The sequence below is a fragment of the Aythya ferina genome, assembly GCF_964211825.1.
Source record: "Aythya ferina genome assembly, chromosome: 6".
Lineage (NCBI taxonomy): Eukaryota > Metazoa > Chordata > Aves > Anseriformes > Anatidae > Aythya > Aythya ferina.
The window spans coordinates 37,833,708-37,857,355 of record NC_140303.1 but is presented as its reverse complement, the minus strand read 5'-3'; the positions used below and the strand labels follow the sequence as shown (position 1 = coordinate 37,857,355).

Sequence of the window (23,648 nt, the reverse complement as noted above, 5' to 3'; positions counted from 1 at the left end):
AAGTTCTTCAAAGAGCATTTGAAAGAGAGATGAAATGCATTAACTTGTACTAGTAGTAGGCAGATTCCGATACTTAGAAGTCATGATAGCGAATGCAAATTGAGCTTTCTAAACCAAGACTCTTAAAGCATGTTATTAAGTATTTTCCTTATCAATTTGAGCAGCAGTGTGGTGCTTTAAAAGGACCAGGTATGGGGGTCCCTACCAGTACTGGGCAGATGGACCAGTACTACTCAGTTTTATGCTGCCTCATTTACTTAGTGTTTTGCAATCCTTAATGTGCACAGCTGGCAGCTGAATGCAGGTTTGATACTAACAGTTTAGACATCTTTAGATGTAGCAGATGGAAAATTTTACACAAATAAAGTAGGAGAAAGTGTGCAATTAGGTTTTTATCTGCAGTTACACGATGCATCCTGTGCTTTAGTTTAGAACATCACCTTGGTGGGTGGTCATCATCTTTCCTTGCACCAAAGCTGTACCTTCTTGACACCACACTTGGTGTTGGATGCCTGCCCAAACACCAAACTTCTGTTATTGTTGAGTGTGAAGGAAATAAGAAATGCAACAATCAGCAAAAGACAAAGGCAGACCAGCAGCGCGATTCCAGCAGCCCAGTACATTATGGTTACATTCCATGCTAGTTAAGTCACTATGGTAAAATCCTTGGCAGGATTTTTTTTCAATAGTTTATTCATGATGTTCATTATTATGAGCTGTAAAGACTATGAGAATTTCATTTTTTAAATGTCTTATGGAATGTATCACTTTCTTAGATCTTGTAGACATGCTGTGGAAACCATAACATAAAATATGAGTTACTTACAATAACTAATTTTAATCCCATCTGCTAAGTATGACAACATTAGCATTTCCACTTAATTAAAAACACCCTTAAAGCAGCAATGTTTTAATCACTCCATTTTATTTACTCTCCTCCGGTGTCACTTATAATTGTAACTTTTTATTTTTTAATAATGAGGGATTTTTTTTCTCTGTGCATCACACAAAAAAGTGCTGTCGATAATTAGCAGTCTTCTGTTATTACTAGACTCAGGTGTCACAACTGTGTCTCATCCTCATTACAGTAAAAAATTTCACCTATCAGATTCATTATTGCTAGATAATGCGACTGAGAGCCTTAGCAGGCCCTCCAGAAAAGTAATTCAGCCAAGCAAAATTATCAGCTAATTATATTTAGAATCAAAAGCCCAACAACTATTTGCAGATAAATTGTATGAATTGAAGTGAATAGATCTGAATATTAAGATTCATAGATTTAGCAGATGATTTGTTAATTGGAATAAAAAGGTCATTTACTAGCCATTTTAACAATAGATCAATCGGAACTCTATTTATTATTTAACTAGTAGTGCTTAAGGACTGAAATGAAGAATAATTGTATTATTGTTATGATATGATACTTTTCTGGGAAAAGGCAAAAATGCATGGAAGTTACAAAGCTCCCCTTTCCCTGTTCAGTCTGAAGCTGTGTCTGCGTGCTGGGAATGCACTGCCCAGTTCGGTTTGATCTCAAGCTCTTGGCATCTAAAGGTGCACGGTGTGCAACGAGACTGGCTGCGCCGTGGTGAGAACCTGGCCAAGGGTGCATGTAAACTTTGGGGAGGAAAGGTGGAAAATTAGTATGCAAATAGGATCATTTGCAAACGAAAGACTTCCAAATTTCACCTTTTATCCAGTAAACTACAGAAGCATTAAATTCTGCTTTTACTAATTCATGATCCTGATAGAGGATTTTCGTAAGGGGGAAATTGCATACTCAGATGATGACTCAGATTGCATCTTGGCCTGCAGTTTTGTTTTAGGGAGCTGTTCTTTTTTTTCATGCAGACGATACGATTAAAAAGCAAATATTTTAACATAACTTAGTGATCTGAGCTATTACTGAAATGTCCACAGTTTCACTCTTTTTTTTTTTTTTCCTAGATTAAAGAAAACTTTAAAAATCTATTTGCTTTGACATATGACACAATATTTAAGAACTGAAATCATCAATTAAATCACACATCAGAAACATTTCCCTTTGGTAAAAAAATATAGTGCTAGACGATGTACACTTTGAAATCGTTGTTAATGTTTAAAATGCAATCTGAAGTGCATATGTTATTTAAAAAAAAAAAAAAAAAAAAAACAAACATAAATTACAAAATTTAAGTTTATGGAAAAACTAGCAATCATTGCCTAGCAAAAGCATTTGCAGAGAAATGTGTATCTTTGGGTTTTGTGGATATGCATAGTTTTGTAGCATGAAAGCTGACTGTGTTATTCTTTATTTTATTTTTTGCCCATTGAAAAACAAGTAGAGCTAAAGGAAGCAGGGCTCAGTATGGACTGGATTGGGTGCCTGTAATAAAGTAACAAAGCCAATGTGTGCATGAACGTAGCGAGAGCCTTTTGGATTGTCACTGAAAATAAAAAAGGTGAACACTGACAAGATTTCGGATTTTTTCTGGGGACTGAGGGAAACTGAAGTTAAAAATAAAGTCCTCGTATGGTCAACATGTTGGAGGAAATTCAAAGACTCTCATAAAATAAACATATTTTAAGAAGTGTTTTGAATTTCAGTGTGTAATTTCTGGCCAACAGAAATTACAGTTGTATCTTTAGAGGGACATTATGTCAGATCAATGGTCATTATGCAAAAAAAATAAACTGAAAACTTGATGCCTTAACCCATTCAGTTATTAAAATGCAAACAGGAATCGGATAGCTTTTCTTTAGAATTGCTACTAGAAAACTTTGTGCCATTGTGTCGCAATTATAAAATATCTGGATTTAATGTTACAAAAGATATGTAAATTTTTCCTTAAAAAAAACAAATCCACAAAACATAACAGGCTTTGGCAGGGGAATCTCATCAGTGTTTATTTAAAAAAAAAAAAAAAAAAAAAAAAAAAAAGTTTATGACCTGAAAAATAAAGGAAATCATTTGATGCATGTGCATAAGCTAAAAGATCCCAGCCCAAAGCATACTGCAAATTGTTCTTAGGCTACGTTTAATTCTAACCTTTGGACTTGGAAAGTTGAACGAGTGTCTGCTCTGCCAGGTAAGGGCGATTGTGTGCATCTGTGTATATGTACACATATATACAAATGCGCGTATGCATGCCCTTGTTTTTCTGCAGTATTATTAAGAAAAGCCGTCCATACTTCACCATGTTGTTACATGTGTCTGTCTGCTGATTATAAAATGTGTTAAACAGTATTTAAAAAACAAAAAAATGCAGAGCTGCGCTTTGATTTATTCAGCGAACAAAACATATGCTCGCTGTTCTGTTCTATGTAATTCATATGATCAATAAAATTTTCTTTAAAAAGAGCAACTTTGGCATTTAGAAGGATTGAGCTGCTGAGCAGAAAAATGCTTTACTTATGCTATATGTAGTCAACTTCTACGCTCTTGCACCAAAGTAAGTTTTTGACTCCCCAGTGTCCTGTTCATGCTTTTATTATTTTTAATCTTCAGGGTTGAAGCTGTATATTGCGGTTGTTATCCACTGTGTCCCAAGGCCTTGGTGTACCCGGAGATATTTCCAGGTAGCTGCTTTGCTTTTCACTCTTTTTCCTGAAAAGTAATACATGATTCACGCTAAAATACAAAGTTTGAGAATAAACTTGAGCAAAAGCAATTGTTTATTTGGCAAGCCAACATGTTAGTGTTAAGGAAAATTTTATGTGTTTTAATACATTAGACGAAGTTTATATTTGCCATCTGTTCTTTTAAGATAACACAAAAGCAAGTTTTGAAATAGCATTCTTCATTGTTAGCATACACAACCCATAATGATAGATTTTTGTTAAAAGGTCAGTGATGCTGCAATGGTTTGCAGATTTTTTTGAGATACAGAAAAAAAAAAATAGAGGCCTGAAAATCACACCAAATTATTTAAACAATTTAATACTTAATAGTATGCAACCGTGGTACAGGATACACACTAATGTAGCACCAGTTCTTTGAAAAATCTCATCACTAAATGTATCACATATGCATTGTGTTACATTAGAATAATGTATTTTAATCACCCAAAGGAGATGTCTAAACAGCACAACTACACAGTCTTATTTAGCATTAAACATCCTTGTGAGCTGAGGTAACCTTATAAAATCATGCTTAAATAATGTAAAACACGAGGCGGCACAGAGCAATATGCATTTTTAATTAGTAAAGTGACTAATATCGAGTGTGTGCTTTGAGGTTTTTGTTTCATTAAAAATGTATCTGTTTTTCCTGCAGCTGAATATCTGTATTCTACACCTGAACAGCTTTTTAAAAGGCTTCAGAATTTCTGCAAGAGACCAGATATTGTAAGGAAACATCTCTATAAGGTAGTTGTTCAGAACAGTTTTACGTGATATAATGCCATATTGAAGTACAAAGGAAAAAAAAAATTAAAAAAAAAAAAAAAAACAACATTTAATTAACATACTAATGTTTAAAGGAAACATGCTAGGGAGGGATATTAGTCGTTACACTAACAAGGATTAATTAAACTAGATGCCAGTTGTATTAACCTAGGTCTTATGAAATACGTGCACTTAATGCATGCTACATGCTTTTTTTTTTTTAATTTATTGTTTTCTAAAATGACTGTCCTTTACATTTGGACCCAAGAGGCTTATAAAAATGAACCTGGATTAATGTAACTCATTAGTTTAAAAGGAAAATAAAAGAAAGATCCTACAATTATACTAATGAGGATAAACCTACCTTCCTATCCTAATTTAATCTGCAGTCCTCAAAACATGCAGGTGACTGGGACCAGGTAAGACTTCTCTGCCTTTTGGAATTATTTGAATTATTTTGATAGTTATGATTTTTTTAATTCTTTGCTTTTTGAGTTATGTTGAGCATTAAAAAAAAGTTGATTAGAAGCATTATTTACTGGTATTTATCATGTCCTATTCTTTGCAGCTATTTATGTAGAGAAAATGCAGTTTAAGTGATAGACCTTCCATTCGAATTTTGATCAAGTGTTCAATGCTAGACTGACTTCTGTGTTCTCAAGATGTGTATTTATATTGCTAGGAATCACTTTTTTTTTTTTTTTAATTATGTAGATAGAGCACTAAATTTTATATTATTTCAGTGAAAAATCATTATTACACGATACTGCTCTTATAAAATAACTGCTATTGTCTGCATGCTGATATGCAAACTTACAGCATTTTCTGTTCAGTTATAACTTTTACAGCCCTGGAAGCATCGTGACCAGGGTAGATACACGTTACCCCTGCACGACAGAGGCGTTTCAGGCAGCATTTGTAAAAACCTGGATTCACCTGAAAGTCCTTCGAGGGAGCGCGTAGGCAGATATGCCGCTTGCGTTACCTGTGCAATATAAAAGCGGTCTCTCCTCGAGCATTCCTTGGCTGAAGCCACCCAGGCACACTGTTAACGAGCGAGTCGAGTAATCTCCTTCCTAATTTGGAGGCTCATGCTGCCAGCAGACCTAACCTCATCTCTCCACATTCCTCCCTCTGGGGACCAGAAAGTCTTGGTCTTGCTGCGTCTCGTGTGCCTCCCTACCCTTTTGAGCACACATGTAGCAGGAGGGAGAGTTTAGCCTGCATTTGACTTTTTTTGTGACCTAAAAATAGACATTTACATAATGACACATCAAAGATGATGTTGTTTCTGCAGGAAACAGTTAAACTTCAAGAAAAAAGGAGAGAACCAAAAATGCAATTTAACACCCAATTTCAAGCTCATTATCTTTCATTGTCTATTAACTTGGCAATGGTTCAGAAGGTAGCTCATAATAGTTTAAAATGCTGACTGAACACTTCCAGCGCTCAGCATTACTTCTTGAGTCAATAGTATTGTATAGTTAGACATGGTGGCTTCAAAGGGGAAGCAGTCCTTAAACGTTTACCTTGACATTTCCCAATGCTTCAAGTTCAGCTAACAGTTCTGCTCACGTGGATCTCCTCTGTGCTTGTGGATCCCCAGCTCCTAAATAAAAGCCAGGGCTGGCACACCAAAAGTGGAAAGAATGGCAGGTCAAATACTGATGTGAAGCAGTATGGGTTTAAAATGTGGCACAGAGGGCAGTGTCCACACAAGCCCCATAACCAAAATACTGATTTACTTTACGGATTCTCTTATGGAAAAAATACTTAAAAAAAAAAAAAAAAGCAAAAAAAAAAAAAAAAAAAAACAACTTGGAATTATTTGTAGCCAGGGTGCAACTACAGAAATGGGGGGGCATACTCCATCCTTTGCAAATGGTCTTGTGTGCTATGAACAGTGCAGCTCCATCAGATGTCCTGAGTGCTCAGTGTCTGCAACAGGTAGGAACTGAGCTGCGTGGGGATTGTTTTAAAATGAGTAAAGCAGGGCCTAATCCAGAACCTGTGAATACCATTGAAAAGATCCCTGTTGTCTTTAATAGGCTTTGGCTCAGCTCTGAGAATACTGTTAGAGTTGTCTTTTGTACCTACACCCACGTACACTAAGTCTTTATTTTGCAATGAAACTATCCGTAAACCTTCTAGGAAGATGCTAGCTTAGACATGTGTAACCAGGGTTGGAATGATGCTTCTTTTTTGGAAGTTGAAAAGAGTGAAATCATGAAGGGCACGCAGTGCTTCCACTATGGTCCCACTTATTTCAGAATGGTATAATAGTATATACTATAGTGGCATAGAAGAGGGCCCCCACCACGGTAATATATACCAACTATCTACTTCTCGTTCAGAAATCTTCCTGGCACGCTCCCTACAACAGTTCTTAAAGTAGCTGTACAGTCTTGGAAAAAACGTAAAGCTGCTTTAAAAGCAAATAATGCTTTTCTTTACTGCTTGGGGATTCTGCTTTATAGATCAGAAGGTAATCATCATCAGAAGTACTTTGGGTTATCTTTTCACATATTGTGTTTTATTATTAAGGATACCCGTAGTAAGTAGACAGCAGTCTCATTAAGCAGTTATTCCTCCAGTTGTCCTCAGTGCCTGTGCTGACAAAGCTGGGGGCGTGGGGAAGATGAATGGCAGCGGGGCAGCCAGGTTAGGGAGCCAGACACAGCGAATATCCCTGTGAAAATGCACAGACCCGTGTATTAAAGTGTAATAGCTTAATTCCAGTAAGCAGATTCATGCTGGCAGACTTTTAAAAATGCCCCTAATGTAAGCACCTAGAGAAACCTTTCCAGATGATACATTGCTTACCCTGGGTATTCTCACAGCACCCAGGGCCGGCTCATTTGCATTTCGACGCTGCCTTCTACCAGTTGTTAACAGAAGATCAAGATCTGTTGAAAACAAAACCTCATTTGTTATCAATTATTTGTTCTGTTCTAGTTTTATGGAATCAAGAGTTCCTCTTTGGCTATTTGTGGTTGCCAAAGTGCCAAAATGAAGCAAATAACAGCAACGGGACATCAGTTTCCACTGGAGCTCACCACAAGACCTGCCAGGGTCTGCAAGCTCGCCGAGTCCTATCTCATAGATTTTAAAAATAAATAAATAGGGCGAAGCATTTGTTTCTGCACTATTTTCTTTAAGTTTACCTTTCAGTTCCCTCACTTCAGTTTCTTAATTTAAAACAGCATGTATAAAGAGTATACAGTGGAAAGGGACAAGAAGAGTTGCCAAAAGCCAGGCATGGAAGGAGCTGACAACTTTAAATAATCTCTCCCAGCCCTCCCAGCTGAATGAGTGCTGGTTGACATGCTGTCAGCTTCAGTTCCTGCAGAAAAATCCTACTCTCACTCATGCTTGTTTAACAGAGAAAAGAATTTGGCCCACTTTCTGACATTCATCTTCTCATTTCCATCACACTACAGAAGCTCACCTGCCTATGAAAAGACACATGGCGTGATTTTTTTTCCTCCTTACACCACTGTAGAAGATAAGGAACTGTGCTGAATTCAAAGGGATTAAACTGCTGTAAAATCAAATTAGGATCCCTGTTAGACTTTAGACATCTGAATTGTTTCCAGTCCCAGAATTTGGCTGAATATGGCTGTTCTAACAAAACTTTTTTTTCCCCCTCTTTTTGCTCCATTTGCGATAAAGCAATATATTCGCTATTTCAGGCAAACAGGTGGGAGTTCCTTTGTGATCCAGCTTTAATATTTAGGCACAGCTAGGAAGGTGGCAGGAGGCCTTCTCAGCAACTTGAGCAGGCAGCTCAGTGAGGTTACACTGAGCTGGACATGTGGGGGCTTGGGGGAGTCCCATGCTAGTGGCATCAGCCACTCAGCCCCATTGCAAGGAACAAAATTTCTTCATAGCTCTTGAAGAGACCTTGTTCAAGAACCGTAAACCTTGAACAGGCCAGAGAGGAGGCCTCTGCCCTTACTTCTTCTTCACCACCCTCCAAAAAAACTCCCTGAGAACTTCATATTTCCGTAGGGATGCTAATTGCCCCTCTGGATCAGCATGTCATGTGCTTACTTCAATATCATGGTTTTGGCATCAGAGAGAAGGCTGACACAGGTAGAAATAGGGTGTTAAAGGTCTTCTCTTTGTCTTTTAGAATTAGAGATTGGTCTTAACCCAGGAGTTGGAGATTTTATAATCTTGCATGTTCTTCTTTTAGTATGAAATATTTCCATGCTGTGCGTACTAGTTCTCCATTTGACATTCAGGCCCCTGGAGACCTCTGTTGCTGTCTTTCTTGGCTCTCTGTAGCAAGGCAGTTCATTCCGTGTTTACAGACATAAGCATTAAAAGATTTCCTTCAGTTGGCTCAGAGTGTCCCACCTTCAGTTGCACTGTCTCCTTGTTCTTGAGTCATTTGCCTGGTAGCAGAAGTTCCCACTCAATTTTTTCCATACCATTCATTATTTTATAAACATTTGTCAAACACTTACAGTATCCTGGGCTTTTCAGTCCCTCCTTGTGAATGTTATCCCATGTTTATATTCTTACCACCTATCATTCAAGCCATTTTGATGCTTGAGAGCTGTTTTTGTGCTGGTGTGATCATTACTTTACAGAGTATTCTAGGCCATGCCATCAATTTATGTGATGTGTTGTACTCTGTGATAATTTTCAACCTGCTCCTTATGGAGCCAAACACACTGTTTACTTTTTAACCGTGAATGTATATTGAGCAGATGTTTGCTTACAGTGTTCTCCAGATCTTTTGTCCCAAGCTGATAAAGTTAATTTAGAGCTCTCCAGGCTGTGTGAGTAGTACAAATATTCCCACCCATCGCACTGACTTTCCTTTTGGTGGCAGAGCAAGTTTGCAGGGAAAGAAGGAGGCCCTGTGCTGAATTCCTGCTTCTACCTGGTTGGTATTAGGTGCAGGTCAGAAGTAGGCTGAAAGCACAGGTGTGAAATTTGTATTTTCCTCTTGTGATGCTCAGTTTCCAGTGAGAATAATTTAAAGTGGTTTCAGAGATGGTCTAAATCTGCCTCTCAGAGCCAGTATAGGAAGGTTAGAGCAGCTAGAAAATGAAGAAAATGCTGCCTCCATGCCCTCCCGTCTCTGTTGGTTCTAGGAAGAGCTGCCTAAGGATGGGTCCTAAGTAAAATGTATGAGTCAAGGATTTTTTATGTGAAAGAATTCCTTGGTTACTTATTTAGAATAATGAATCCTAGAGTAATTTGGGGAGGGACCTCTGGTGGTCATCTGGGTCCAGCCTCTGCTCAAAGCAGAGCCAGCTTCACAGCAGGATGGATTAAATTGCTGAGGGTTGTATCTAGGTTAGATTGAAGCCGTCACATTTTTCATTCCCATATATCTGATATAGTCAAACACCTAGCTAGACTAGGAGGTAGAAAAATCTGCTGGACCACAGACACAATTTAGACAGTTTAGGTCAATCTAAGGTCTACAAACTGCACGTGGGTCCAGAAACACCTTTGGTAGAGTGAGTTCTGCTAGCTTGTGTGGATGTTCGCTGAAGAAGAAATGAGCTAGCAGGGGCTGTTAAAAGTTGCCTGCTAGGTCATTCTGGGAGCCAACCATATTATGTTGAGTATCTCCTTGTTCCTGAGCTGTTTGCTGGAAGCAGAAGCTGCCACTCAATCTTTTCTCAGGGCTCACCTTGCTGTGGCTCTCTGAACAGCAAGAGATCAAGGAACTTTAAGCTCTCTGAAAATCCTGGTCTACAGCTCGTAGCAGTTGGCCATGCCTATGGAGCAGGAAGAAAGCATTCATTAAGAATGCAGTTCTGTGTGCATCTTTCAGCATCAACACGAGGACTTTGAACTTTTTATTATAACACTGATAGATAGCTTCCAGTTTAGTTTTAGAAAGTAGATGAACCATAGCCACTGCAAAATGGTAGATGGAGAAATGGGTCAAAGGAATTAAGATTGACAGAAAAGTTGCAAAATGCATGAAAACTAATTGTTTTTTAGTAAAGTGTATCTGCATTACCTTGAGAAAGAAAATCTGATGCTCTTTTCTTAGTGTTGTGGTTGCTCAATGTGTTCTGAACCTTCTTTTCCTAGTGGAAGGGTATCTTGCATAAATTCACATCCAACATTTATGTTTTTATTTAAACACAGAAGAAAGAAAGAAGTGAGTTTTAAAAGGTTGATAAAAGAAACTGTAGTTTGTTCAAGGAAATACTGTTACCCTACTGAGAAGTATTATATAGCTCTGACTTGGGCCTCACAGTGCACCCAGTTCACGTATACCAATGCTGTCTTTTGATGGTGGTTTCCAAAGGTGCTTGGAGTTTGAAAGTTGAGCTCCAAAAGTAATTACTACAAGCTGCTTTCCACCTTGATTCCTCCCTAATACTCACTTACAGGAGGAAGGAGGTGGGTCACAGAGTAAGGCTGACCCGACACAATTTGGCTCTGTAAATCACTCTGCTTTCTCGCACTCCAAGTCTCAGGTTTTGTGCTGAATAATAATCATTGATTCTTAATTTTGTTAAGGGAATTCTAAGAACGTGCATAAAATGCATGCCAAATCAGTACTGCCTGCTTGAACTCCAGCTATCCTGAAGCAGCAGGTCTGAACGAATGAACCATCCTTACTGAACTCAGAAGGTTAACTCTGAAGTCTAATGATGGCAGCACAGATATTAAATATTTCTGTTCTACTCTGAGGACACAGGAAACAAAAATGTTTGTATCATAGAAGATATTGCAGTGCTGCTGACACTTACTGTGCTGTCTCTTCACACAAAGATCTTGCTTACTGTGAAAACTTTGCTACTCATGACGATTTTGTCTCTGCATATTTAGGAACTGTTGACTGAATCATGTTCTGTTCCTTGAAAACATGAATGCCCAGACTTTTGCAGAGTTATCACTCTTACCCCCCTCCAGAATAAGGAGTGGAGTTGATTCTCTCCGAGGTTACTCTGAAGTAGAAGCCAAAAGCCAGAGCAGTGATGGTGGCACAGGGGAATTAGGTGCTCTCTCCTGCCGGTTCCTGGTTCTGCCAGGTCTGAGGTGCGAGGGGCAGGTCGGGCCCGCTCGGTCCTTGCTGTGTCTGCAGAGCCCGCCAATAAGAGTGGCATTTGGTGGTGGAAGTGCTGGAGCAGGGCTGCCACCAACTTCACGGGGCTCAATTCGGATCTGGCCTGGCACTTCCAGCTGCCTCCCGCTGCCTCTCGGGGCCGCGCTGGGCACGGTGGCGGGGCTGGTCCCCAGGAAGAGTGGCTCTACACATGCTGCTCCTCCCGAGGCCGGAGATGTCCCTTCTGCGGCAGCCGCTGACGTTCTGCGTGTGATCTCTCCTCTGCTTCCTCGTAGGGCGAGATGGCTGGCTTTTCTTGGGCAGCGCTCCGTGGTAAATTCAGGTCTCTGCTCGCAACAGAACTGAGGGAAGATTTGTGACAGATGGGGCTAAGTCACAAACTTGCAGCCTCAGGCAGAATTGTGGAAGTTTCCAGAGTGTGCCCATATTTACCTGATCAGAGAGAAAAGAAAATCTGCAGAGGAAGCCGAGCCTGGCTGCTTGTCATAGCTGACACAGAGCCATCTGCCACAAACCTGTGGCGGCTTCAGATCTCCAATCCCTGCCACCACCCCAGCTCAAATTAAATACAGATTCTTAGAGACGTTATGATGGTTACACATGTCCTCGGCATCACATGCAGGAGACTGTTCAAAAAAAATATGTGGCCTGTTGTATAACCGCACTCATGTATCCCATATGTGGTGCCACATTGAATTTCCGGTTGAATCTGTTTTTATCCTTTGTACTGGATGACATGGTGCCTGAATTCTTTCTTTTCGCCGACACGATGGCAGCCAAGCTGCAGCTTCAAACGCTCACACTTGGCTGGGTTTCTACCTAGGTTGCCAGGTTATCATTGGAGCCTTATTGTGTCCTCAAAGGGCCACAGGGCCTGAAAGGAGGATCCGAGTGCTACCGGACTAATTGGGCAGCCATCTCTGAATTGTTTGTAGGCAAAGGGCTGCTTTAGCACTTTTCTTTTTGCAAATTAATGACTCTCTGGCACAGGGGTTTTTAAGTGAAGGTATTAATAAGGGGTCTGGCAGGTAATCCCATGATTCGCGGAGTTACATTTGCATTTAATTAATCTTAAAGAAAGCTGAAAGATAAACAGCTGTAATTCAAACTAGCATGGGAAATATGCTACATGGTGCCATCTATCCGATAAAATGAAAGCTGAGACACTTGTTTTATTTCTCTCAAGGATGGAGAACAAACAGATAACAGTCAAAATACTTCCAATAAAAAGTAGTAGTATAAATGTAACGGCCGTTCATCAAGAATCTTTGCATCCAGTTACAAATACAGTCTTTTAAAGATAAATCACTTATGATTCCAGCAGTCAAGCTGCTATATTTGTTGATGTAAAATGTTTTGAAGATGTAGATTGTACAATAAATTTTTAATAAAGTGCCCACTGCAATTTTTAATTAGCATATCTCATTCATGTATAAGTGTGTACATCTATCTGTATGTTTATCACTATGCATATCCTTGTGTCAGAGTCAATGAATGCAATTGTGTCTTTATCTGATGAAGTAGAATCTGCTTTGCAAGTGATAATAAAATGTTCTGACAATTCCAAGATTTTCAGCTCCGTTCTGGGAAGAAGCAGGAAGAGGATTCTTGGTAAGTCATTGCCACGTAAAGCTTGGTGAGACCTCTCCTGACAGACAGGTATGGTTTCATACTCCTTCCTACCAGGCAGGGTGGTTTCTTTCCCTGGGCCAGCAGGCTGTCACCCAATGCCAAACTTGGTGAGCATTTTGAGCTCATTGGTGAGATTGTGAACATCTTTCCTGTGCCAGCCTTGCCTGAAATCTGTGGGGCTCTAGGGCTGCATCCATGTCAGAGGAGAGGCTTAGGCTGATCCCACGGCACGCATGCAGCTCCTGCCTTCCCAGTCAGCACTGAGAGAGGATCTTTTCTGACACCATCAAGATGCTGAATTGTCCTTTCGCAGTGTGAGCAGGCAGTAGCTCTCTTTAAAATTGCTCTATTAATCAGTCAAAAAGCCGAGGGAGATCCAGTGGCAAATGGTAAATGTTCAGATATTTTTCTGGCACTGCAGAGTTGTAATTTTGCAGTAATCGTCTGTCTTATATGTTGGTTTCCCCCTGTTTCTGCTCGATCAAAGCCCAACTTGGCTCTAGATGTTGAATGTGGTCTTCTCAGGGAACCGTGCATGGGTGTGGTAGTCACATTTGCTAGAGCCAAGTAGCAAAACTTCTTGCATTTCCTATCTGACAGCATCATAAATCTGCACTAAGGCTATCACACCTTGCACCAGCAAGAACAAATTAGACCAAATTTTTTACTGTTGGGGAAACTGAGGCATGGTACAATTAAAGTGACTCGGTCCAAGTTTCACAGCGAGTCGCTCTCCAAACCAATAAAAGGAAAGAGGAGATGCTGCAACGTCATGCCATGGCTTGTGGCGAACAGACTGCGCACATAGTGCCATGAGATGCAATACGCCAAAACTCGATGGTTTTGACTCGAGACTGATGGTGCCTCCAGAGCACATCCTGACCAAGCCCACGGCTGAAGGAGGTCTCACCCAGCTCCTCGGCGAGGTGATGTCCGGCTTTGGCTCATTTATTGATCGGTGATACTTGAACCATTCGTAGCTAGTCTGAGCGAGGCTTCGTCTTCATGGAAAATTTTGCCTCAGAGTTACAAACCCTTGCAAATAATGCTTTATAATAGGAACACTCTCAGAACTTTAATTATAGGGTAATAAATAGCAACGCGGCATTATCCTCGGATACTTCTTTACATTCTTAGTGAATATACACAGCTGGTCTGGAGCATGAAAACATCCTTGCCGCGTCTCCTAGGTCCCGGAGGCTGGCCTGGTTTTTGGGGCCAGCCCGGCCCATTTCAGGGTTCTCTACCAGCGGGGTGCTGCAAGGCCTCAGGTGGGCCAAGGCCCTGTTACCCCGCTGGTGGTCTTCCCCCCACTGCCCAGGCTGGGTGCCGCAGCAGACCGAAACAACCTGAGGAGTTTTGGCTCGCAGTTTGCAAAGATCAAACAAGCCAGCCGCTCTGCGCTGCTTCATTTAAAGCCTTCACTTCAAAAGGTCACAGAGGCAAATTGGGATCTCGGTCCCGTTGTTCCTCCACACATGAGTAATCTGAGAATGCACAGACCTGATCTTAAGAGTAAAATGACAGAATTAGCCCCGACTTACTTTCATATTTATTGATGTTTCGCCTGCATTGACACCGCGACTGCAAGCCCTTTGCTGGGAGCCGCGGCGCGCGGCTGAAGCGCAATGGGTTTCACTGACTCCTACCAGACGGCTCCTCGCCTCCTGCATCAATAGCAGGCCAGGCACCTAATCCCCCAATCCTTTTGTCTTAGCGTTGGAGATCACAGGAAACACAGGTTTATTCCACATGAGAATTGTCTTTTGCCGTCTAATGGAAAAGAAAATCCTAAAATAACCAGGGAATCTTTTTTTTTTTTTTTTTTTTTTTTTTTTTTGCAAAGCGTTTCCAGCGCTCCCGGCCCCGCTCACTCGTGCTGCAGGCACTGCGAGGAGCCGCGCGGCAGCCCAGCTTCACCCGCACTCGCAGCGCCGAGACCTCTGACTTAGCTCAAAGCTGTTCCGAATTAGGAGGCTAGATTTTTCTAATTGCATTTTTAAAGACCGAGCCAGCAGTTCATTAGAAGCCATGGAGCAAATTCTGCTTCTCTATTACACCAATATAAATCTTGAATGAATTTATCTCAGGATAACTGGGAGGGTAGAACGTACCTCCCATATTGTTCCTCAGATTATTAAAAGTTACAGGGCCTTGAAAATTAAATTCACCTTTCCCCGTTCGAGCTGTTTACTCTTTGTTTCTTATTCCAGTAAGGACAGTTGAAATGAATTAGTCGGTCTCATTGCTGCTCATAGTCACTTTTAAGTTTGGTTCTCATGTACTAGCCCAAGACTAGTTTGTGTGGAAAAGGCTGGAGGGCATTTTCTTTCAAACAAATTGTTTTCATGGGAATAATTTCCTAGAGAATTATATTAAAACATTTCCATCAATCCCTGATTTTGCAAAAATATTTTCCTCTTCTATATACTTGATTTGGGGCCTCGGCAATTCTTTATTTACAGATATAAATGAGCACCTTAATGAAAGTCCTTGCGAATTTTACCCTCTAATAGGCTAACCTTATTTAACTGAAATACTTTTTAAGTGATTCAGCCTGCTAAGTGAGGCTTCATCTTGGAGGAAAATTTTGCCTCTGAGTTATGAACCCTTGCAAATAAGGTTTTATAATAGAAACACTGTCAGAACTTTAATTATAGGGTAATAAATAGTAATGCTGCATTATCTTCTGATATTCTTTACATTCTTAGCGAATATACACAGCTGTTGCTGGGGACTGATAATCGAGGGCTGTGGAGCTGCGCTGCGGCTCTGCCCGCACCCTGCGTGGAGGCATCGGCAGGGAGGAGGATGAGGAAGACGAGGAAGAAGATGAAGGAGGGGGAGGAGGAGAGGGAAGGAGGGAGGGAAGGAGCCGCTGGAGCAGAGCCCCCCGGGTTGCTTCAGCAGCCCTGGGGCTGCAGTGCCGGTGGTGGAGGCAGAGAGGGGAGGCGAAGGGAGGCAGAGGCGCAAACGCCAGCCGCTGGTAAGGAGGGTTGCTAACAAGGAGAAGGACTTCCAGCAGCGGGGTGTGGAGCGGCTGGCCGGGTGTCCGAGCTCCGAACACGGCCCCCAATCAATCAGTAAAAAATTAAATAAAAAAACCCCAACCGAAGCGCAGCAACGGAGTGCGGCGGTGAGGGCTGGAGGATGCACGCAAAGGGCTTAACCCTTCGGGCTTTGAAGGCGAAACAGGGAGCGCCCTGGCAAGGCCTGTCTGTAAACAATGATAATTAGCCTTTTCAGAAATCATAACGCTGATTAAAATCTCCGATTCATTATTTATTCATCACAGAGCCTCCTTGCAGACGTGGGAATAGGGATTAAAACCTGGCGGTGCTCAGCCCGCGAGGCGCCGAGGAAGGGGTTAAAGCGAAGGCGAGGAGCCCAGGCCCTGGGAATGCTGCTCCTCGCAACCAATACTTTCTCCTTCCCTTCCTGCCAGGAATACTCCCATTCCCCCAAATTTTGGTATCGTGAAAATGTTTCTCATCCTAAGTACAAGTGTTAGACTGAATCCAGTTGGTACTGAAATTGCAAACACACTTTCACTCCTCGAAAAGCCAGCAGAAAGGAACTTCTTTTAACTCCATAATAGCAGGTTCCGTGGTAAATGAACAACCGATGGTCAGCTAGCCAATTATGGTATAAATATCCGCTGTTTACAGCGAGGTGTTAAATGAGCCCTCCGAGCACAAAGGATCAGACTGTCTAAGCTACAATTTGTGCTTCATCCCATTATGTCTCCCCTAAAAAGGCCCGTGCCGTTGTAGGTAATGTGCGCGCAGAACATATTTCTTTCTGTTGATTTTAGTTTGCTTTAATTCAATACACACTCTTGTTTACTTTTTAAAATTTAAATAAATGTCAGCATTGTATAATTTCTATGTTAACAAAGCAGTGAGCAAAATCCCTTGTATGTTTATAAAATATTATTGTTTAATTCACATAGTTTAGGAATTCCAAATGTTGAGAATAGGAAGGAGGCCAAATACCATCTGTTTATAACTATGATGCATCATCATATGTGTACTTTAAAAAAGAAGGAAAAAAAAAAAAAAAAAGCTTGGTCAATCATGCCACTGTTCTATCTGTTAGGAATATGGTGAGGATTTAAAATTGCTCTGTGCAATTTGCAAGAAATTTCAGTGTGGTTTAACTCCGAGCAGGGATGTTCGAGGAGTTGCTCACTCCTGTGTTCCTGTTGGGAGACTTGAATGAAATGCTCGTGTGCCCGAACTGCTCCAGGCACGGATTCAATCACTTTCTCCCAGCCTCGGTATTCCCCCATCCTGCAGTCCAAGAAACGAAAATAGAAAGGTTTCTTAAACTCCTTATAGATTTGGGGGGTGCGTGTGGATTTGCAGGTTCATTTCCGACTGCTTCAGACATTTGTTTTCCTGGATTTTTAAGGACAGAAGAAAAACTTGCTGATTTTTGTATCCTGTCTTGCAAAACACAGGCTAGAGACCATCGTTCAGCTGATTCTGCAAATGTTTAAGAAAAAAAAAAATCTCTCTCAAATGTTAGTAGGTTTAAGTCCAAGATAAAATAATACATTCCATACCGTGGAGTTGTGTGCAATGTGTATTTTAAAGAGAAGGTAGTCTGCAGGCTTAAAAACAAAGAGAGTATCTCCAAGTTAAGTAGATAAGAAGATTTTTTTTTCCAAACCCAAGTTAATTAGCTGGTACGTCAAGCCTCATAGACGTCTTCCTACCTTTCAAGAGCTGAAGAATCCCCAGTAAATGTACTTAAACTTCCTAGCGAGGGCCAGTGAGATGAATGCAGAGATTAGGGCAAGCATTACCGTGCCTTCTCAGTGCATCCCAGCTGCAGTTCATCCTACTATTGATAATGATGCTCAGAGTTACCGAGGTGGTTTCTGAAACTCACATATGGGGTCCTTTCCCCAAGGATGAGGAATAATAGCGGCACTCAGGTGGTACAGGCAGGGTAAGAACAGATTTTCAGTTATCTTTGCCTGGTGTGTGGTGACTTTTCCGTTGCACTGATTTAATCTATGGAGAGGTACACTTAGGACAAGGGCTGTAATTTTCGAATAGAGCAGGAGGTTTTGTTTTGTGTTAACCATTAAAAAAAAAAAAAAAAAAAAAAAGCACAGGTGAAGGGAAAATGACCATGCTTGCTGGAGCCCAGCCCTGGCAGAGTCACAGTATGAAACGTTTTGTGGCCAAACTCTCAGCAATTTCTGTAATACCACAATTTAGCGTACTATATGCCGTGCTGAAATGCCTGTGACTTCGTTTTTGAACTTCTTCCTTTCTACTGTTACATCTAAGTTGTAGCATCTTGAATTACTTAGCTACACCCAGACAGAAAGTTACAGCTTCTAGCTGCATGCACTGTATCGAGCTGTTACTGCTAAGAACTGGTCCCACAGTGTGAAAGCCCCTTTCTGTACATCTTCCATTGTAAGCCAGTCTTTAGGGCAGCAGACAGTTTACTTTTTTTTTTTTTTTTTTTTTTTTTTGCTTTTTTCTTTTTTTTAATTAGAAAAAGAAGATGCCTCGCACACCTTTCTTAAGCAACCTTTGTGGGGCAGGTGCCATCAATGGAGGTTATTTGCTACCATCTGATGTGTTTAGTCTGTTCACTCTGGCACCACAGGAGTGAAAACCAGGACAAAAGGCACATTCTGTCATTGCGGCTTGCAGAAATTCATAAATGTGAAATGTACACATTCCCAACCCAACAAAGCTGGTGTTCTGCGCCAGCGTCAGATATTCGGGCATGCATTCCTGCATATTACTTCGTATTTTCCATGGCTATGCGATCCTTGGTCTCCCAAGCTGAGATAGCAATCAAGGGGGCAGATTGTCCAATTATGATGTGCATACCTGTCCACTAGGAATTATATGGAACCCTCGCACTCATTTATCACTTCATTTTTACACGCTGGAGTAGTTTTATGAGATACACTGATAGAAGCAGTTTCAGAGGTTGCTAAATACCATGTTCATTGCATGCTTGGTTTCATGCAGTTCCTGGGCGCTGGAGAGGCGGTGCAGAGAAACGAGTATCTCGAATCTCATCCAGGCACAGGTATAAATTCCACAGCAAGGGCTGTGGTTGAGGTTCTTTTTTTGATGATAACATAGTCATTATTCAAACAACACCCAGTGTCTGCCCAGCGCAGCGGGCATCTCAACTCTGCCCCACACGACATCCAAGCAGGGAGATACTGGGAGATCCTTCTAGATATTTCTATCAGTGCTCAGGCTCTCAGCTCTGGGGAAGGAGGGTGCCTTGCATGGCAGGCTGGCAGCATGTGCCTCACCAAAACACGCTGCAGGAGCATGATGAGTGACAGGAGGACATGGCACAGCAGGCCTGGCCCTGTAGACCTCACACCGCGCCTCCCGTCCGGCTGCGCCAGCCAAGGGCATTCGTCATCACCCGAGCTCCTGGGCATTAACGTTTAACCAGCCCATAATTTGTTTTTTAAGTGAAAGCCTGGAGATTAATAAACTTAATCTAGCACTCGCACAGATCTGAGGACAGCCGACCTCTGCCCTCTAGAGACCCAGGCTCGTTTAGGCTTCCGCAGCCCAGGGAGCCCCTCAGTTGTCGCGTCGCAGCAAGCCCCGTCCCCCAGGGGCTGCAGCCTGCCACCCTCTGTGTCTGCAGCAGGCACAGCAGTGGCAAGGAATTTGTTTCTTTTATTTATGCCTCCTGCCTCTAAAAGGGTCAGTGTTAGCAAACATGGCTCCCTTCTCTGAGGTAGCGGCCTGGAGCGGCCCTCCGGCCCCAGGGGGAACACAGCAAAAGTAGGATTGGGTCAGAAATACTCCTTCTTCCAATTTGTCTGCATTTAAAAAAGAGGAAAAAATATGAAAAGGAAAAAAAAAATAAAGGAAGGAAGGAAGCTGGAATGTGTCTGTTTAGGGTCACAGGTTTGCAAGTTTGGGTATTATCCTGCAAAAATCCCCAAATCAGCAAAGCCTTTCATGTTGAAGCGTTCAGCCAACAGAGAGGCTGCTTCAAACTGCAGAGCATTATGTATGGATTTCTTTGCACATTTCACGTCGTACAATTCTTTGGAAAAATTTGGATAGGAGTAGTTTGTCAATGCTATTAATAGATTTGTTTAATGCAGAAGTGTGCAATGTGATGAACAGCCTTGGCAGGAACCATATCCAGCCTGATTGCATTGTAATACTGTTTGATGCAGCAGTATGTTTGATCAGTTACAAGTGATGAGTATCATATCACATCAAACAATTTAATACAGTCTCATTGTATGGAATTATGGCTGCTGTCAATCAGCATGTGGCCTATTCCTCACAGATCTGTCTTTGGGAGCTGGAATACAATGGCAGCTACATATGCATTAATAAATAAAATGCTGCTGAAATCCCATACAGACCTGTTGAGATTTTTGTTTCTCTTTCATGGTCTTTTTGTTTTTGTTTTATTATATCTCTCCCTTTTTCAGTGCTGGCATGGAGATGGGTTCACCTGGTCAATAGGACAGCCAAGGGTGGGGCCTGGGTGCTTTGAAGAGAGCTTGGAAAACATCTAAGAAAAATGCATGGGAGCTGTGAATTTTGTTTTTGTGAGCAGCAGTCTGAGGATAAATCCACTGAACTTGTTTTCTGCTGAAGCTTCACAGCGTCTCTTTTCTTGGCTTCCTCAGGGGGAGGAGAGGCTACCTATTAAAAATGCATATGTTTTGTCTTACTGCTTGGCGCACCTCACTTGATAACCCCCTACTTTGATTTGGGGATGGCACTCTTTGAACTTAAAGTCTCTTCCTTAGGACTGATATATTCAAGGTGCTGGAGGGGAAGCCTGTGTCAGATGAAAGATACGTATGTAAATAACAGTACAGAGGTGGGGTTTAAGGCATTACACATTTTACTATCAGTTTCAGACATATGCTTCTCTAATGCCGGCTTTCCTTGCAAAAGCTTCAAGTCCCTAGCACGGCGTATGGTTTTTAATGAAGTCGTACTCCGCTGCCTACAACTGCGGGGTCACGCTACACTTGTACGGGAGCACTGATTTCAGTAATGTTGCTTATTGTGGTCAAAGAGGGCAGAAGATTGCCTTTTTGCATCGTGTGGCTCTGGGGTTTTGGAGCCTGCACAGACAAATTGATCACATTGCAGTCGGCCACGCATTCAGAGAATAGGGGTGGCACGATGGAAAGCCAAATTTCAGCAGCTGATTAATCAGTGTAATGACAGTAACTTTTTCCACCTTTCATTATGCTCTCAGCCTGAAAATCTAAATAGCACTGGTACTTGAAAGGGAAACCTCAGAAGAAATTTTTAGAGATACTGAAGGAAGTGGTTGTTGACTTAATAAATGACACATTTCCTTCTACATAACAAATGATCCTGGAGGTTGAAACGAAGCGTGGTTGTAGGGCTAGAGTTAGAAACAGGGATATCTGCCACAGAGAAATATTTCTAGTGGACGTTGAGGTGGTTGCTGAGCTCTGTTTCGGAGGGGCAGCCTGGCTGTCTTTCGCACGAGTTGCCCAGCTTTCCAAAAAGTGCATGGAAAACCACTGCAAAGACCTTACAGCATGTCTGTAACTCGAACAACTGAACTCTGGGGAATCCTTATAATGCAAAAAAATAATCAGAGACCCAGCTTGATCCCGTCATATCTTTCTCCTGGTAAAGCACTGCTCAGCCAGGTGTTTCCTCTGAATTGAACCCAAGCAAGATAGGACCCCACACTCCCAGTTTGCCACAGGTAGTCCTGCTTCCATTTAATACCGGAGCCTTGTGCATTCCATGGGCTATGAAATAGCCACAGTTGTGGCCTGCTCCTGCAAAATGAATCTGATCAATTCAGAGCTGAAGGGCTCCATGGTGTGTGCTAGTTTAGGTACCCTAGGGTGGAAGGTAATGTAAAGATAGCAAGTGTAAAATAATGTTTGCAAGTGTGCTTACAGCACTATTAGCTTGTTAGGTAGCTATTAATGATGTTCTAGAATCACACAGTACCCAAAGCAGAGTGTGTCCTGCCTCAGTTCGTCATGTGCCAGGCATTAATTGGCAATGGCTCCGTCTGAGGCCATGATCCAGTCAAATCCTGCGGGCTGTGTGGGTCTGGATGGTATTTAGATCAGAAAACTCATCCAAGCAAGAGTAGCATTGGTTTGCCGCTAATCCACACGAGAGCAGTACCTCCATGAGGTTATTTGTAGATTATAAGGCCAAGAAAGGACTTTTTGGATCATCTGGTGTCACGTGTATAACACAAGCCATATGACTTCCCTCAATTAATTCCTGTTAGAACCAGAAAACCTCATCCTCTACTGGGCTAAAAATTGCCAGTGATGCAGAAACCACCACAACCTTTGATACTATTAGACACGGTGCTTTCGGAGATACTTTCTCTCCAATGAGGAGCCAAGAATGGCATTTGTCTCCTGTGATTATTCAATATTTGTTGCTAGAGCAAGGACGTCAGCTGTAGCACTGAGACCAAAGTCCCCTAAGTATCCATATCTTTCGCCTGGGTTGCCCTCATAATCCCGCCTCGATCTGACATTCCTCGTTTTGCCCATTTTCTGGGGTTGCTGTCACACAAGGCAGCTCCTCAGCAGACACCGCAGTGATTCTGAGCATGGAGCAGAATTATCAACATATGGTACATTGATAAATAGGGATCCCCACACTAGCTTGATGGGGTCTACCAAAGATAACCAGAATTGGCATTGCTAAGAGGATAGATAACCAAACCCATCATTAAAAGGCATTAAATTCCTGTGCATTTTAGGGGCTCTAAAAATAATAATGATAACGATTTAAAAACCAATGCTGTTGGTGTAGATTGTGAAACTATTGCTGTTCACTGGGATGAAAGGCACCGCATCTGAGACACTTTGCTGATTTCTTATCTTCAGAAAACTTGTTCTTGAAGAGTACAGGGGTGGAGTCTGACTTGTGCCTGCCGTAGGGGCAGTGTTTCAGGGGCTGGTAGAGAGAGTGAGGGTTGGAGAACGAGAGTGGAAGTCATTCCTCCATTACACATGAATATAATGAGCTCAGGGTTAGCATTGTTGAACTAAAATGTCAGAATATAATTATAAGGAGAAATAAATAAATAAATAAATAATCCTGTAGAATATTAACACTGATTTTTGCAGGCACACACCCCCATTTGCACAACACATGCACTTCCTTTTTCTAGCTGCACAACCTATGAAACCTGGGAGTGGAATAGCATTTCTCAATCAGCAAAATATACTTTCAAGCTCTCCCCCATGACTATGATAACAAAATGCCTGCCCCCACAGTCCAGTTCAGCTTCCCCTTTCTTTTCTTGGAGGGTGCAAACCCTGCATGTATCCCTGATGCCTGCACCAGTGCCACGCACCAGGAGATGCTCAGGCTGGTGGCACGTCCCTCCTGTCCTTCCATCCTCCAGCGCAGGACCCCAGCAAGCTAAATGTAAAGAGGACAGCTAATAATGTATATCCGCATCCCAGTCCCAGATTTTCTGTTTTAAACATGCTGCACAACTGACACCGTGACACGCTAGCGATAGGATGGAGAAAAAATCCTGTGCCAGATGACTGATGGGCACCCATCTCTTTTAATTAATTGGGTTGAAG

The 23,648-nt window shown here is 41.8% G+C and overlaps 1 protein-coding gene across 22 annotated transcripts in view; it reads left to right on the top strand.

The window, feature by feature from the left end:
- The window catches only part of GTDC1 (glycosyltransferase like domain containing 1), a 219,584-nt gene that overhangs the window by 166,408 nt on the left and 29,528 nt on the right, over nucleotides 1-23,648 (top strand). For 7 of the 22 annotated variants that reach the window (XM_084523858.1, XM_084523857.1, XM_084523859.1 and 4 more), the window contains 3 exons: nucleotides 3,488-3,558; nucleotides 4,256-4,347; nucleotides 11,692-12,841. In XM_084523858.1, the coding sequence (XP_084379984.1) occupies nucleotides 3,488-3,558; nucleotides 4,256-4,347; nucleotides 11,692-11,775 (247 nt within the window). In that variant the 3' untranslated portion in view covers nucleotides 11,776-12,841. Of the gene's footprint in view, nucleotides 1-3,487; nucleotides 3,559-4,255; nucleotides 4,348-4,754; nucleotides 4,785-7,320; nucleotides 12,842-12,984; nucleotides 14,835-23,648 lie in introns of those variants that run through there. The other 15 variants (XM_084523856.1, XM_084523849.1, XM_084523845.1 and 12 more) reach the window with 11 other exon arrangements.